The sequence below is a fragment of the Crocodylus siamensis genome, chromosome 1, assembly GCF_052110815.1.
Source record: "Crocodylus siamensis isolate JL-2025a chromosome 1, ASM5211081v1, whole genome shotgun sequence".
Lineage (NCBI taxonomy): Eukaryota > Metazoa > Chordata > Crocodylia > Crocodylidae > Crocodylus > Crocodylus siamensis.
Window position 1 is genome coordinate 216,139,585 of NC_143395.1, and position 12,299 is coordinate 216,151,883.

The following is a 12,299-nucleotide window of genomic DNA, read 5'->3' on the forward strand; positions in this document are numbered from 1 at the left end:
TAAAGCAGAGTTATGTTCCATTTGTCTTAAGTTGTATTGATGATAGTTTGAGTTTCAATACTGAGATCACATAACTGCCATTGTTAACAATACTGTTTTTTGCCTTTCCCAGAATGACAACAACACTTCCTTGTTTCCTCCTCAGGAACAATCCAGCTGATTCTTTTGTGCCTCCAATCCATACCTCTTTTCCTATCTTCTAATAGAGATGAGCGATTTTTAACCTAATATTACAAAAATGCTTTGGTTCAGTTTTGGGCAAGGATTCTGTGCCTGAATACTTCGTTAATAGAAATCATATGTCTAAATATCTGTTTCTTTTTTGTCTATTTTTCTGCACACACTTTTGTCAAGTCCCCTCCCCGAAACCCAACTACCACATCTCTTACTTTATTAAACCAAGCTGTCACTCTCTTATTTCAGAGATCTTTTTTTCAGTAGCTCACTCCCGATGCTTTTGCTGCTACATAGGGAATGTGATAGGAAGTCATTGTTTCCCCTATGTTGGCCCTATGTTTCCCCTATGGTTGGTCCAAAAGAACACCTAGTGGGTCAGTATTCCTGAAGTAAAAAAAAGAAGATGCAATCTCTCCAAATTCCTTAAGCGATGTTATGTTAGGGTTGTTGTTAAGGCAGTTATATCTAGAAGCCTTACTGTGCAGAAAGATGTGTTCTGCCTCAGTGAATTTAAAAATATATGTACAAGGAAAGACCACAAACATATGCAAACAAATGGAGAAGCACAAGGTTACAACAGACAATGAGGACCAGCCCATACATGAAGACACACAGAGCACAAAAGAAAGGGACATATACCATTTCCACCCACTTTTCAAGACACTTGGTATACTGCCAGATTGAATATCCTTTGTTTTCCTCAAAAGCTAATTCCTTTCTTCTGTCATTAAGTCTACATTAAGATGTTAAATGGGAAACATTTTAAATGGTGGATTGCATTTGTTACATTTATGATGCTTCTCCTGCTTTCTGCATTTCCCCCAGCAGTGGCAGTAAAAGCCTGGCCAGTTCCAGTTTCTAGACAATTTCAGTGTGAGAGGAGAAGCTAGGCTGCATTGAAGTCAATGGCAAAACTCCCAGGAACTACAACAGGACCAAAATTGCACTGTAGGTTCTCAGGGACTGAGACAAAGCTACAAGGAATCTCAATTGTAGAATCTCACTTCAGGCCAAAAAATACCAAGGGCAGAATCTTATTTATTTTAAGCACCCAAATGGTGTTTACCAAAGCACGTAACTGCTGGGTTTGGCACTGACATGCAATTTGTGATCCTATTCTGTATGCAGTATGGATCGCTAATTCACATAAGCATTCACACAAATACAGAGCCATGTGCATTAGCTTACGATTTGGACAGGCAGGTATGCAGTTCATAACTGCACATAAATTCTGGCCCGATTTAAAAAATAGTCCCAGAGGGGACTTGAGCCTACATTTCTCTGATTTCCCAACATAGTGCTCTAACCCAGCCACAAGTTAGACATTAGCCTGCTTCTGCTCTTGAAACTGAATGACCGCACCATGCATTTAGTAGTCAGTCACTGGAGCAGACAAAGGAAAGTACAGAGGGGAAGTCTGTGCCACACTGGGAACAATGGTACAGGCTAGAGTATCGGCCTTGTTCCCTTCTAGTGCAGCATCCATCTCACTGGGCCACATGCCTTCTAAGTTTCTTCTCTTCTACCCAGCTCCACATATCTCCTTCTCTTAGCTACCTAGAAGAGCTGAGTTCAGGGCTTTGCAAGACTGAGCACACTGGCACCTGAGAGGGAAGAAAAATACAAAAGTGTTTAATTTGGATATATTAAACCATATTTGACAAAAATTAAATTTGGCCAAATTTGATCTGCCAGTGCTCCCTTTGTCCCGAAGGAAAAGAACTGAAAGACATATAAAGCAACAGAAAGGTTGATATGAGACAGAAATATTTGGAGAGTGATTAGACTCTGCTTTTGATGGTATTGCTAGTGACAAGGCAGGTTTATCTGGAGGTTTCTAGGGGAGAAGAAGTCTATATCTTTTCTCATCATTTTAAACTAGAAAAAAAATATCTCTGTAGGTCTTAAAAGAAAAAAAAATGTTCATTTCCAAGTTTTCAAGCTACTGATTACTGTAGAGCAATTATTAATAATGAGTATAATAACACCTGACCCCTTACATTTTTCTTTCCCCCCACCTTTCCTGCCCTCCCCTCCCCTACTTTTCTGTCCGTTGTCTTGCTAATTTCCAGATATTTCCTTTCACAGACAGACTCTTTTCTACCTTGAATCACTACCACTGTAGTGTCTCCTTTATTCACCTTTGGTCTTTCCCCCCTGCTCCCCGCCCCCCCGCTTTACCTTTTGTTTTTCCAATTTCTACCTATTTACATTCTCACTGACATCCTGCCACTTTTAGCTTCTCTCATTCCTTGGAGTCTCAGAACTCCCAGTGCCCGAAGAAGGACGACTGTGCGCAAAAGCTTGCCAAGAACTTTTTTCCAACTACCCAGTTGGTCTAATAAAAGATATCACACCTACTCAAGGACCCTTGCCTGCCTATAACATTTTGAAGTTATACTAGCAACTTATTTCCAAAGATCCCAAAGCACTTCACACCAGAATCACGCATTGTCCCCAGACAGGAAGCTGCATCTTATAGGGAACTCAGCAATGGGATGCTGCACAACAGATTATGTAGATGAGTAGGAGTTTGACTCTCCCATGCTTGTCTTGTGGCATGGGAGGCGAGTCCTGCTCATCCAAATTCATGGACACTCCAGATCCAGAAATTTGCAAGTGGGGATGTTCCAGGTCTGTTCCCAGAGCTTGCTTTTGGGCCAGTCTCTTACAGGCGTGAAAGCAGAGATGAACTTAGAACAATCTTAGAGAACTCCCAGTTCTGGAGCAGTCAGTGGTCTTGTGTGGGTGCGCTGTGCTCTAGGAGCCTGTACTCCCCAAGATTTATTGCCATCTCAGGACAGACAAACTCCATGTCTTGTAGCAAGCAGTGTGAAGGCAGGTCTCTGTCAGGACAGGGATGTAGACAGTGACCTCAAAGAGTCAGAGTTAGATTCAAGAACACTAATCCAAAGGTCAAAAATCAGAGACAGGGACAAGAGTGCTAGGCAGAGATTAATTCAAATGCAGTTCCAAGCCAAGGTCACGTGAATGGAAAGCAGGGAGGGAGAGAGGGCAAAGTCAGGTGAGAAAGCAGCAATGGAGTTACCACAGAGGCACCTTGAACAGTCTGTTGCTGCTCCTCCATGAGATTTATATAACCATGAGAGACATGGACCAAAGGAAATGAAAGGGATGAGAATGACATCAGGCCACAGACCTGTGAGGTGCTTTATCCTACCACCATCTCGGGGTGAGTCAAGATGATCTCAGTGCATGTAAGTCTGGATAGTTTTGCTGTCATTATGGGCATTTCAGCATGACCAAACCAGCATTTCTTTTGGTTTCATTGTTATTATTCATTTTTATTTCTGTAGCCCTAGGAGCCACAAGGAGCTGAAGCCTGTTCTGCCAGTGCTATGTAAGCAAGACAAAATGACGGGCTCTGCGACAAATATCACTAGATGCTGTGAAACGCAGCTATGGAAAAGTAACCACAGATTGTCAACTGACATAGTCTACTGAAGCCAAAGGAGCTATACTGATTTATATCAGCTGATCTGGTCAATAAAATTCAAAGCCCCTACGAAACATTTCACATATTTCAGGTGGGATTTTTCCAAAAAGATCATAAATGTGTTAAGAGAAGTCTCAGTTACAACTCTGTTTCCAGTTTTCCTTTGTAAGTAGCACCAAAACATCTCTAAGAAAACATCTTACATGCTAAAAAAAGCCATGAGCGTTCAACATATATCAGAGATCTCACACCTTCATTGCATGGTAACAGTCTAAGAGGCCCATCAGTGTGGCCAGCCAAGCTAATGCAAGTGGGGAGGCCACAGGATGCTGTGCAGAGACCATAAAATGTTAAATGGAGAATAACTTGGACATTCTTGTAAGCTATGAAATACCAAGTACGCTTTTCTGCTGTTTATGAGCCAAGATGGAAACAAACCGCCAAAACAAAAGCCAAGAAGCCTATTGCCCTTGTTACTGTGGGTTTGAAATTCTGGGCTTATTTGCTGGTAGAAAAACTTAGATTTACTAAATATACCAGATAACATGTAGCAAAAATGCTATGCTCCTAATCTGGGATTCTTTGTCTTCTTAAGTTTACACACCAAATGAAACATATTCTGTGTTCCCTACTCAGTTCCAAAGCAAAATGATTGTATCCCTACATGCCTCCTTCCCCTCCCACCCCAGTAAAATGGCCTGATTGACCCAGCTCCTCCCCGCCCCCCCAAACCAGCAAACTGAATCTCTTCCAAGCCCCTGAAGCAAAATGTTCCTTTTTTTCCTGTCCCAAAAACTTATCCTTCTGAGCTGTCTCAGTACCCCTCATATCTGCCTGCCAAATTCTTTGTCACATTCCCACTGCAACCTGTGTTGTCTGTGCTAGTTCTTACCTAACGCAGACTCTCTGGAATCAGAGCCTCCCAACCGCAATGCTCAGCTCCCTCTAAACTCCAGTGCAAAATGTGAGCTGACAATATTGTGGGGCGCTGGATGGTTATCCTAGAAGATGTTGCTGGGATCAAGGATTCTTATTGCTTGGTTCAAACAGCTCTTCCACCAGCAACTGTCTGCCCTGAGCACCTTGTCAGTGAGGAGAAATGATAACTGACCTGGGATCGAAACTTCCCTAGCAAAGTTCTGATGACCTCACAAAGCAACCACACTCTGTTCTTATGGTGACCAGCGGCAGCAAAACACTTGAACTTTCACAGCACCGTATCCCACTGGCAGTACTGGCATCTTTGTCCGTGGCACTTCAAAGAGTGTATTTGGTGTTTTGGATACTGCTCCTTTTAGTTGTGGGTAAAGTTTTGAAGTGGCAGTTTGGGTGATTTGTTTATTTAAATGACAGCCCGAAAAATGCAGGGCACTGAACTCAATGACCCAGAAGGCTTCTTCCATGTGTTCCTATTCTGGCAAGGTCTGCTGCAGGGACTTTGTAGAAAGAGCACAAAAGGAGCATGGAAAGCTCAAAAGACTAGTAATATGACAGGAACCCAGACCAAACCATTGGTTTGAGCTTGATGTCAGGGGCAAGAAGAGATTATTACCATTGATGTGTGACCTCTCTCATATAAATCAGCTAGTGGCTCTCAGTTCAGTTCCATGTAGAGAAATGTCCATAGTACCAAAGTCATCATCACAATTGATACCCCTGTCACTAGCCTCAGGGATGAGAAAAAGGGATGGATGCATCACGGAAACTGATTCCCTTCTCAGCCTTAAAAGTGGATCTCTCTGGGTCAAGGTCAACAGCCAATGGAGGAGAAAAGCATACACAGTGGGAAGCTTGCATTGTTTCCGTCTGCTCTGGAGATAAAAAATGGATTTCACTCCCCAGTGCTTCACCATTCACCAGCACAAATCCACTTAAATTAGGGGGGAAATAGCTAATCCACCAAGTAGAATTAATAATAAATTTGCATTGGTTACAACCCAGTGAAAATAAATACATCTTTATCCTCCACTAAAACAATGAAAGAACATTCTTGATCTTTAAAGGCCAAGCATCCTACAAAATCAAATGCATAATAGCAAAAGGCTATGCCGCGTGGTTATTGACAGATGCTAAAGATATGTGAATTTGTCTTAAAAGGGACTGTAGGATTTAGCCTTTAGCTGTTATGCACCAATGTGATGTTTGTGATTAGGGCTGGCTAGAAAACAAGAACTGCCTTTTGTGAAAGAGAACTTGATGTTTTGAGACTTGTTTTTGTTTTGTGTTTAAACAACAAAATAACTCTGCAAAAACGTAAGAATGAAACTCCTCCTCACCACCTCCTCCACAAGTAGCCAAATGCCTGGTGATCAGAATCAATTCTAGTCATCCATCCCTGTCCCCAGGATCTGATCATGGTCCTGAATTTGTCTCTTGTACATCCCAAGTGAATGCCATAATTACAGGGCTATGGCTCTCTGGGGTGTGGCTGTCTTGTTTTCCTCGTTTTAGACCAGAAATCCAGCCTTAGATTTTAAAAGTGCTCCTCAAAAAAAGTTTAATCAAAACCAACCATGCTGTAGAAGTGCTGGGGGGATTTCATAGATTTCATAGACATTAGGGCTGGAAGGGACCTCGGGAGATCATCGAGTCCAGCCCCCTGCCCTAGGGGCAGGAAGTCAGCTGAGGTCAAAGGATCCCAGCAAGATAAAACCAGGAAAAATGTGACAGGAAAGAATTTTTGTGGATGATGTCTATTGCACCCACTATATTCTTGGAAGAGAAAGACAAGCTTTTGGGTACCACAGCACCCTTCTTCAGTTCTCTGAGGAAGACACCTGAGGTTCAATTTTAAAAAACTGCATACAAAAAGCCTTGTGTCTAATCAAAGCCAATACTTTTCTGTGGAAAAGTTTCAGTCTCAATGAAACTTGCATTTTCTGACTAACCTCCCCACCAAGTCTGGTTAAAATAATCCCAACCAGCTCTATTCATGATCATGTGCTACTTCTAAAGCCTGGCGGCGGTAATTAAAATCACCAACTACATTCCTAGAATTGGCAGAGGAGTTCCTTGAGTTCAACTACGGCAGGGTGCTAGTAGTGTTAGGCTAGAAATAGACACTGCCTAATGAAGCAGGTCAGATGATCCAGGATGTGTCCAGAGCAGCTGATATACTTCATAAGGCAAGACACGTTGCCTGTAGTCCCACCCATTGACCATTCAGGGCAATTGGTAGTGTGTTCTCCTGGGGCTTGAGGAACCTAGTTTTGCACAACCTGGGAATTCCCATGCAGGATGGGGCCCCTCAAGCTCCAGAAGCATCTTCTCAGCTTTTTCTCTTACAGAAATGTGACCAGGGGAGTCTCAAGGTGTGTTTCTGTAAGTAGGGAAACCTGGGGTTTCCCGTGCAGAGAAATGCCTCTGGATATCCTGGGGATACTCCTGTGTAAGTAAGGAAATCCCAGCTTCCCTGACCTACTTGCACAGACATGCCATGAGATTCCCCTGGAAGTGCCTCTGTAAGAGTGGAAAGCCTGGCAGGCATTTGGGGGGCTTGAGGGGCCTGATCCTGTGTGGGAATTCCTGGGGTGCAAGGATTGGGCCCCTTCAAGCTCTGAGCTGCCCAGGATCTCCCACTACAGAGAAAATACACATCTGCTTCTAAATAGCAGCACTGATCAATGCCACCTTTGTTGCAGTCACGAATCTTGGGCATTTGTGGCACAAAAAGGGGTAATGCGCATCTGTTTGTTTGGCCTTTGTGCTGCCATCAAATTTGTTTATGAGGGCACACAGATTTCAAAAGGTAATGTCTGTTTCAACTCTTAGTTCTGAATTTCTGGGGTGGGGGGCCCTGTGAAAGGCTGTAATAGTGGCACATCTACCACCCTGATGCAATCCATAAGAATTACTGCAGTTTCTCCACTGATATTCATACCTGAATAAAGAGTACAAGATATGGCCCTGAAAGAGACTATTTATACCCTAGATAACATTTGGAGAGGGGCAGCCACAGACTCCTTCCTCTATATGGCTTGCATTACTAGAACAAATTATGATACATACTGGAATGAGCTATTAAATATTCCATTTGTGAGCACCTCAAGGATAGCAAAATGATAAAAATCCGCCAACATGGATTTGGCAAGAAAAAAAATCATGTCAAGCCAATCTAATTTCTTTCTTTGACAGACTAACTAGCCAAACAGAGAATGGGGAGGCAATCAGTGTGGTTATCTTGGAGTTTAGTAAGGCTTTTGACACTGTCTACAAGATACTTTCATAAGAAAACTAGATGAAATTACCAGGAGGTGGGTACAGAACTAGATGTAAAAAGTGCACTCTAAGAACAACTACCAGTAGTATCACTACCAAACTGAGAGGGTATTTCTAGGGGATGTCCAGAGAAATGAGACGTGAACACTGTTCCTTTTAACATTTCAATTACCAGCTTGGATGGTGGAATAGAGAGTACACTCATAATATCTGGATTACACCAACTTATTATGGGTTGCCAACACCCTGGAGGGCAAGATCAGTATTCAAAACTATCTTCAAAAACTGGAGAAATGGTCCAAAGTCAACAAGATGAAATTCAATAAAGACAAGTGTAAAGTAGTACATTTAGGAAAAAGAAATCAAATTCACAATTATAAAATGGGGAATAACTGGCTTGGCAGCAGTCCTCAATGAGTCAACAATGTGATGTCACAGAAAAAAGAAGGCTAATCTCATTCTGGGCTATATTAAGAGAAGTGTCATTTGGAAATCATGGGAGGGAAATATTCACTCTTTCAGTACTGTTGAGGCCAGAGCTAGAATACTGGGTCTAGTTTTGGGCACCACATTTTAAGAAAAAAGTGGATATACTGGAGAGAGTCCAGAATTGAACAACAAAGTGTTTTGAACAGGAAGACTGTGCAAATCTCTTAGTTTAATGTGACAGAGGGCACCCAGTAGCTGAAAATGACTAGGTAGTAATGAAAGAGTTCTCTGACTATAGACAATTAGGGCAAAATGGGGGTAGGGGGGTGAAGAAAGCAGACAGAAGGCAAGGCAAACACCGTACTGGCCACTGGGACTTCTAGTGTGTGCCCACTGCTTGTACGTAAAGCTGTCTAGCTGTGGAATGAAGGGGTTTGTCAGGAGTTCCAGGCACTGTCAGATGATCCTACAGCAGCAATAGTGAAAACAGCTTTCTTCGATTTCCACATGGGCTCCTCTGTCTTAGGTGTACACTTCTCTACTGCCGTCTTTTGGTTACCGTGCTATGAAGCTATTTTAATATGTTCTTTGTGGAATTAGGCCACACAAAAGTCAAGCTGGGAATTAAAACCAGTGAAGCAGGCAGGTTGTTAAGCAGACTGTCATGCCTAGTTCTGCACAGGCTGACAAGGTGGAACCGGTTCGAAACCTTTGTGTCCTCAATGTCTTGGGATCTGCCAGGTGAGCAGTTGCCTCTCCCCCATGACATCCTGCTTTCAGCTGTGCTGCACACACTGGACTTCTCCCCAGGGAAGTTGCTAGTGGGAGGATGGTTTCTAGGACTGGTGTCTGAGCACATTATCCTGTAAACAGCCAAAAGGCAGCAAACCTTTAGAATGCAGCAAAGCCCATCTGCTGGAGCAGACACTGAGAATGGCCAGGGATTAGATGTCTGTGTTTGTCAGACTTCAGCACCAACACACCTAAGCATGTCACAGTTTCCAATGGGAGTCTTCCCCTAGAAGGAAGGGCAGTGCTATAATCCCCACTGCACAACTCAGGTACTGAGGCACAGGAAGACTAAGGGCTAAATCCTGTTTCACCTTTAGATGCTTAAGTGACACTTCTGATATAATTGCAATTATTGCCATTTCCATACAGTTTGGATGCATGCTCAGAGGGCTGTTCCAGAGCAGAACAGCATCACTCAAGCACACATGTAATGCTGGGTAAGTGCCCCGCTCCAGAAAAAAAGAGAGAGGAGGCAGAGGAGGAGGAGCCTCAATCTAATATTCCAGTGCTTTGGACACTTGTCCACAGAGTAGACGGCCCCACTTCTAGGCCCACCTCATCCAGAAAGGGTTTGAATTTGAATCTCTTGCTCCCCAACAAAGTGCTCCAACCACCCGGCTACTGGCTAGGCACTGGCCAGACCATCTTTCACCCTCACTGAAGGTGGCCATTTGGGCAGCCAGGAGGCAAAGATATATGGGGCCAAGAGGAGGAAAGCAAGTCAGACCATGCATGGCTCAGTAAGATGGGAACTGACTTGGAGGGGTAGAAACAATCTTAGTTCTGTTTATCCATATTATTCAATGAATATTAAATGCAAGGTGCAGAAAAGCTATTAAGAACAAGGTTTTGCTCCTGTTGTTTGAGCCTACCTTGGATTGTATTATTTTTTAATTATCTGTCACAGGGGCCTAGAGCTCAGGTTAGTGAGTTTGATATTTACACACTGAAATAAAAAACAAGTGAATTAATTAAATGAATATAAGCAAACTACCTAGACTTATCCCAGTAGCCCAAGCTACTGTTGTTCTACCAGTTGCAAACAATTACTACTGTGTTCCAAGGCCCACCAAAAGAAAAAAGAAGTTATGTAAGAAAATGACCCTGAAAGAAAAAGACAAGATTCTGCAATGGCTTACGAATGCCAAATCACAGTGCTCTAAAATCGAGAGACTGCAACCTGTGAACCAGGAAACATTTTTTTAAATACTTTCTTACATTTGTTGTAGTTGCCTTTGGTTTTTGAACATTCAGTGTGCACCCAAATCATGTTTCCTTTTTCTGCAGCCACAAAGACCACCAATTGACTTAAGAAATGAAAGCTGAGAGTCTCAGCTTATCATGTGATTTCTGGAGCTGGGGCTGTAAGAATAAGCACTGCAGAGCAAGAGAGTTGTGGTAAAATTATGAGCTGCCAGCAAAGAATATACAAGGGTGTGTTATCTATCTGCAACCTGACTTTGGCAACACCCAGATCTAAACTGCAACTTATTGTCATTAGAGACAAGCCTGGCATTTGGGGAAGTTTGGCTCTGGACAGCACCAAACTCTGGGAGAAACTGAGCTATGGCTACTTGGGGCTGCCTCAAATCAGCATGATTGGTATTCTTAATACATATGCCTGGCTCCAAAACTCATTTGTACGTGTATTTTTTCCTGACAGATTAATGGAAAATGCTTTTTGTAAGATTTTACCAGCAATAAGACACCTAGAGGTAGTTTGCACTAGCCCCACAGGTAGTGAATCATGACCCTAGCTGTATCTCAGGGCCTCTACAAAGTCTATTTTGAATACTGTGCATTTGAATAGATTGCTGAACAGGTCTTGAAAACTGCTGTGTGTGCATTTGCGCACATGTGCATATGTCCTGTGCATGCCAGGACATTTCGTAAGCTTTCTGTCTCTTGCAATTCCCATGAAGAGTATCATCTCTGAATACGTATACAAACCATATACAACATGTTCAATATGCTAGTCAGCACAGAACCTGCCAGGTAACACCCGATAAAGAAAGACTGGAGCTTTTCAAACAGCAACCACTTTAAAATCAAATACACTGCCTTTTGGGTTACTCGAGAAAGTGGAGAAATAACCAATGCCTGTCTGAATGATAACGCAGCATCTGAGCCTATCTGTAGTATACATTTAATACAGACTACCCTATAAATATTTAAAGTGGACAGAAGCACCATCCAGGTCTGATGTAACAATGACAGAATCAAGTATCATCAGCATAGTGATGGCACTCCAATCCAAACTACATATCTTCTCTGTTCCATTACCAATTTAGGCTAGTAAGGTTGTAGTTCTCCCTAAAAGGGAAGAGGTAAAGCTGAGAAACTGAGACATGAAAAAGGGATATCATTACCATGGAGTGGAGGTCACTTTGTTTCATGGTAGCCATGACTCTGTAGCTCCTGGCAGGAAGAGACATCTAGCTACAGTCCCCTATTAGCCAATGCCTGCAGTGCACATTATTCATCAGAAGTCATATTCCTCACCCTTGCTCAAAGTAGGAAAGGAATATAGAAGCCAGGGATGTGGGGGAGGAAGAGATGAGATATGACAAAGGAAAAGGAATGTAATGAGGAGAGGTGGGAAAGGAGGAGGGGAAGCAATGAGGTATACGTAGTCACTGAGGGGCCAGTAATCCTAGAGTCTATGGGAACCGTTCCAGTGTCATTCATGTCATATGCAATACAAGCCTCTGAAAGATAGGCACTGTCAGTCCATACACATCATATTGGAAAATGACCTGAACTAAAAAGATCCCACCCCACACTGCTGGTCTAGTATGTTGCTGGGACAAATAAGTTAGTATTCCCTTTTCACAGCCCAGACATCTGCAAAAAGCTGGGACCCTTATTTTCCATCTTTACCCTCTGCCTAGCTCTTATTTCTTACCTTGCACAATCAAGTAAACCTGGGAAGTCTTGGGTTGATGCTGTGTCTGCACTGAGCATGTATACGACCCCTCATCGTAGACATCCACTTTCTGGATCCGGAGGCTGTATTCCAGGGGGGTTTGTCTCTCCAGCTCCACTCGAGGGTCCAGGGACCACTTGTCTGTTCCAGCAAAGATGATACCAGAACGGTTTAACCAAGCCACCTTGGAGCTTCTGTCTTCTATATAACACCTGTGGAGGGTGAGACAAGAGATTGGGATATCAGCAAAGACTCCCTGCCCTAATTCTAACTTTCCACTGCCACAGCATCATAACCATC

General features: G+C 43.0%; 1 protein-coding gene across 3 annotated transcripts in view; it reads right to left on the bottom strand.

Annotated features, from left to right (window-relative positions):
* The window catches only part of LSAMP (limbic system associated membrane protein), a 570,525-nt gene that overhangs the window by 354,231 nt on the left and 203,995 nt on the right, over window positions 1-12,299 (bottom strand). For all 3 annotated transcript variants that reach the window (XM_090056554.1, XM_090056572.1, XM_090056563.1), the window contains exon 2: window positions 11,979-12,211. In XM_090056554.1, coding sequence (XP_089912680.1) covers window positions 11,979-12,211 — 233 coding nt within the window. The remainder of the gene's footprint in view (window positions 1-11,978; window positions 12,212-12,299) is intronic.